The 5,471-nt window shown below is 42.9% G+C and overlaps 1 protein-coding gene across 1 annotated transcript in view; it reads left to right on the top strand.

Annotated features, from left to right (window-relative positions):
- Nucleotides 1–5,471, top strand: part of BTBD1 (BTB (POZ) domain containing 1) — a 31,021-nt gene that overhangs the window by 19,798 nt on the left and 5,752 nt on the right. Inside the window, exon 6 of the mRNA XM_015567164.1 lies at nucleotides 1,214–1,301. Within this exon, the coding sequence (XP_015422650.1) occupies nucleotides 1,214–1,301 (88 nt within the window). The remainder of the gene's footprint in view (nucleotides 1–1,213; nucleotides 1,302–5,471) is intronic.

Genomic DNA, 5,471 nt, shown 5'->3' with positions numbered 1-5,471 from the left:
AGACATTAAGAGTTGTTCCAGGTCGTCCTCACCTGTCCCGGGAGTTTAGCATAGTGGTAAGAAATGGGCTTTAGCGGAGACCTGGATCTGTGTCCCGGCTCCGCCACAGGTTCTGATCCAGGCAAGTTGGTTTCTCTAAACTCCCGTTTCTTTAGCTATAAAAACAGCGGATAATAAGAGTAATCCCGTGTTACTTAGTTTGTAGAGCTGTTATGATGATTAAAGGAAGTAACTCGTGAAGAACTAACGCTCAGTACCGGCACAGGAAGTATTCTGAGCTGGTGGTTTTAACTGTTAGGACCAAACTGGACCTGCTGATCATTGTAGTGTGAAATCTCATTCGGCTTCACCTGTTAATTAGGTGCTGTCCCCAGCCCTTTGCTTCCTTCACAGCTCTTACCACCATTCATAATGATTCATTCCTTTATTTGTTTATTATCAGTGTCCTTTATTAGGCCGTAAGTGTAGGGGTAGAGACTGCCTTGTTGGCCATCATTTCCCAGTGCTAGGTTGTCAATGCGATGTCCTCAGATAATATTCATTGTGCTAATGCTTGTCGTAGTTCGGAGTGCCGTGGTTCAGGCCTGGTGACCGATACATCTGTTCATGAAGATGTACAAACATATTTGGACAAAAATCACTGTTACAACAAAAGTGGGTATTTAGGTTAAATAAATTCCTTTGACTGAAAGGAAACAGGTTCTCCTTCACTTTCCATTAAGTTAACATTTACTCTAGAACAGCGGTCGCCAACCTTTCGGACCTCACGGACCACTAGTGGTCTTTGGACCACTGGTTGGCAACCGTTGCTCTAGAGTTTTTTTGTTTTTTATTTTTGTAAACAGATGGTATTTCTAAGGATGTCTAATTTGTGATAGTTTTTCTTTTTTCTGAGCAAAATCATACATTTTGGGTAACACTTTAAAAAGTTTATAAGCCTTTAGGACAGGGGTGGGGAACCTTTTTTTTCTGCCAAGGCCATTTGGATATTTATAACATCATTTGTAGACCATATAAAATCATTCACTTAACAATTAGCCTGCTGTATTTGGTCAAACATTTAATTAACTCACCCTAATACCTTGGCAGGGCCAGACCCAATGATATCTCCGGCCTTATGTGGCCCTTGGGCCAGATGTTCCCCACCCCTGCTTTAGAATATGAATTTGTACTGAGTTACGTATGTTATTTTATATTTGGTTCATTCTCTCAGGTTCACAGTTAATAGAAGAATCTCTATAGTCGGATTTGGTTTATATGGATCTATTCATGGTCCCACGGATTATCAAGTGAACATACAGGTATACTTTTCCCCTCACTATATGTCATCTTGAAATATAACAAACTGTAATTTTACCATAAGATATTGTTTTGACAAAATCCAAATTTCGGTATAATTATCAAAGGAATCAGAAAGCCTCTGAGTGACGTTTTAAGCCTGGAGAGTTCTGTTTTACAGTTGATCTAAAAAATCTGGTTTCAGAAAATGGGAGTCCTGGGGTCTTTCATGGCAGCTTCAGTGTGCAAGGAGCTTTCTTTCCTCCAGGACGCCCGTCCAGCAGTCCTTCCTGCTGTGCACCGACCGTCTTAACACACCCCCTGCTTTTCTCACGGCACTTTGAACTCTACGGCTTAAAACGGTCTCATTCCTTCTAACTACTCTGAACACCCCTGGTTTCTGATTGTCTGACTGCCCTGCCCCATTCCTCAGGCCCGCCCCCCTCACTTACAGATATGACCCTGTTACTTCGTCCGGAAGAAAGTTAAGAACCTCTCTGTTTCCTTCCAATCAGCTGGTGTTCCCCACATTTTTTATTGCACACCCCACTTAGTTGTTTTTGAAACACATCAATATGTACTTTTATTTATAAACTGTACATATTTTTTACTGTACTTACATATTACACATAAATTAAAACACAGAAAATAGAAATGAGAAAAGTAAACAATGTTTCGCTCTAGCCTGTTTGGCTCAGTGGATAGAATATCGGCCCACAGACTGAAGGGTCCTGGGTTCGATTGCACTCAAGGGCATGTACCTGGGTTGCAGGCTCTATCCCTGGCCCTGGTCAGGGCTTGTGTTGGAGGCAGCCAATTGATGGGCCTCTCTCACATCAATGTTTCTCTCTCTGTGTCTCTCCCCCTCCCTTCTACTCTCTCTAAAAATTAATGGAAAAATATCCTCAGATGAGGATTAACAAAAAATAAAAAATTTAATGTTTCAAGCTTTTGTTTATCAGCAGAAAAAACTACCCTCTCTAAATTCTTATTTATATAGTATTTTTTAATAGTAAATACCTTGGTGAACTTTGTGATCAGACTGCATCATTAGGTTTCAAAATATGCAATTCAAAGACCTGGTTCAATGGCAGCCAAAAGATGCCTCACTGCTTCAAAGATCCCTTGCTCCAAAAGGGAGAACTGCATTATTACCATACTAGTGGAATCTTGCTCATTTTTTAAAAACCTAAAAATTAATGGAAAAATATCCTCACGTGAGGTTTAACCAAAAACAAGAAATTTAACAATGTTTCAAACTTTTGTTTATCAGCAGAAAAAACTGCCCTCTCTAAAATCTTATTTATATAGTATTTTTAATAGTAAATACCTTGGTGAACTTTGTGATCAGACTGTATCATTAGGTTTCAAAATATGCAATTCAAAGACCTGATTCAATGGCAGCCGAAAGATGCCTCACTGCCTCAAAGATCCCTTGCTCCAAATGGGAGAACTGCATTATTACCATACTAGTGAAATGTTGCTCATTTTTTAAAAACTATTTTTTTTATTAATTTCAGAGAGGAAGGGAGAGGGAGAGATAGAAACATCAATGATGAGAGAGAATCATGATAGGCTGCCTTCTGCACAGCCCCTACTGGGGATTGAGCCCATAACCCGCGCATGTGCCCTGACCAGGAATTGAACTGTGACCTCCTTGTTCATAGGTCAATGCTCAACCACTGAGCCACGCTGGTGGGGCTCTTGCTCATTTTTTAATCCTATGTGCTATAGTTTATAGTGAAATTTATTTGATAAATTTATATCACTCATCTCAATTTGTCCTTCTTTCTTACAAACCAATTAAAAAGTTACATTTTTTTAAAAAATATATTTTATTGATTTTTTACAGAGAGGAGGGGAGAGGGATAGAGAGTGAGAAACATCGATGAGAGAGAAACATCGATCATCTGCCTTCTGCACACCCCTTACTGGGGATGTGCCCACAACCAAGGTATATGCCCTTGACCGGAATCGAACCTGGGACCCTTGAGTCCACAGGCCGACGCTCTATCCACTGAGCCACACTGGTTAGGGCAAAAAGTTACATTTTTAACAAATAGGTTCAATAGTGAAATTTATTTGATAAATTTATATCACTCGTCTCAATTGGTCCTTCTTTCTTACAAACCAATTAAAAAGTAACATTTTTAACAAATAGGTTCAAAACCCACTGAACTTGTTTCTTTAAAAGATTTTTAAAGCAGGTTAAAGGTTTTTTCCACTTTTTAAAAAATATATTTTATTGATTTTTTACAGAGAAGAAAGGAGAGAGATAGAGAGCTAGAAACATCGACGAGAGAGAAACATCGATCAGCTGCCTCCTGCACGTCCCCCACTAGGGATGTGCCCGCAACCCAGGTACATGCCCTTGACCGGAATCAAACCCGGGACCCCTCGGTCCGCAGGCTGACGCTCTATCCACTGAACCAAACCGGTATCAGCTCCACTTTTTTTTTGAGTGCAGAAAAACCATAGCAAATCTCTGAAGGGTATAAAAGATTTTCATGATCACTCTCCATTTAACTTTATTTCCTTATAAATATTAAGTTTCCATGCAATAGGATCGACAAACCCTTTTCAGCAGGCAGGATAGTTTGCAGTCCTGGGAAGGAGCCCCACAGTCAGCCTCTTGGATTGTGGAGCCCCTTCCTTCAGTGTCCCTCATGTATTACCAGAGTCACCAGACTCCTTGTGGACAAACTGAGGAGGGCATCAGGGTTCAATGATCCTATATAATAAAAGGCTAATATGCAAATTGACCAAACATCGGAATGACCAGTCGCTATGACGTGCATTGACCACCAGGGGGCAGACACTCAACGCAGGAGCTGGCCCCTGGTGGTCAGTGTGCTCCCACAGGGGGAGCACCGCTCAGCCAGAAGCCCTGAGCCGGGCTGGTGAGCACAGCGGTGGTGGCAGGAGCCTCTCCTGCCTCCATTGCAGTTCTAAGGATCTCCAACTGCTGGCTTAGGTCTGCTACCTACGGGGCTGAGTCCCAGAGCCCCCCCTTTTCTCTGACTTCTCAGTGAGCCAAAGCAGCCCAGCCTGGGCTCTCTCCTGTTGCTTCTTCTATCCTAATCTCTTCCTCTTTGTTTCACTGTCCCTAGCCTTAATAAATGTACTCCCAAAATTCTTTTTAAATATTTTTTTTTATTTTATAATAAAAGAGGGAAGGAGGGAGAGGGAGAGATAGAAACATCAATCATGAGAATCATTGAGTGGCTGCCTCCTGCATGCCCTACAATGGGGATTGAGCTCACAATGGGGCTTATGCCCTGACCAGGAATTAAACCTTGACCTCCTGGTTCATAGGTCGATGCTCAACCATGAGCCACACCCACCGGGCTGTAAATTCTGTACTGAACTGTGATACACATACAGAAAAGTGCACATATGTATCAGGGATGCATATGGCTCACTTCTTGTAAAGTGAACACACTTGTGTAGCTAGCAGCCTGATTAAGGACCAAGGCATTACAGTCCCCACGTGTCCCCTCGTGGTCTTTTCCAGTCACTGTCCCTGCAGAGGTGACCACTGTCCACTGTCCTGACCTTACGGCACATTGGTCATTGTGCTCCCACAGGGGGAGCACTGCTCAGCCAGAAGCCGGGCTCATGGCTGGTGAGCGCAGCTGCGGTGGCAGGATCCTCTCCTGTCTCCACAGCAGTTGGACATCCCCTGAGGGCTCCTAGGTGCAAGCAGGACCAAGGGACACCCTCCCCAACCCAAGTCCACGAATTTTGTGCACTGGGCCTCTAGTAAAATATACTCTGAATAAAATGAATAAAAATAAGGACTTTTTACTTTCTTACCCCAATGGCTAGTCTCAGGCACTGTCCAGTAGACCTGCCTGGTTTGTTTTTGTTTGCAGTTGGACATCCCCTGAGGGCTCCTAGGTGCAGGCCTGGCCGAGGGACACCCCTCCCCCCAAGTCCACGAATTTTGTGCACCGGGCCTCCAGTAAAATATACTCTGAGTAAAATGAATAAAAATAAGGACTTTTTACTTTTCTTACTTCAATAGCTAGTCTCAGGCACTGTCCAGTAGACCTGCCTGGTTTGTTTTTGTTTTTATTTTTTCAGAGAGGAAGGGCGAGGGAGAGAGAGAGAGAGAAACATCAATGATGAGAGAGAATCATTGAGTGGCTCCCTCCTGCATGCCCTACAATGGGGATCGAGCTCACAATGGG

This window comes from Myotis davidii, unplaced genomic scaffold (genome assembly GCF_000327345.1).
Source record: "Myotis davidii unplaced genomic scaffold, ASM32734v1 scaffold1623, whole genome shotgun sequence".
NCBI lineage: Eukaryota > Metazoa > Chordata > Mammalia > Chiroptera > Vespertilionidae > Myotis > Myotis davidii.
This window is presented reverse-complemented; position numbering and strand designations above follow the sequence as displayed.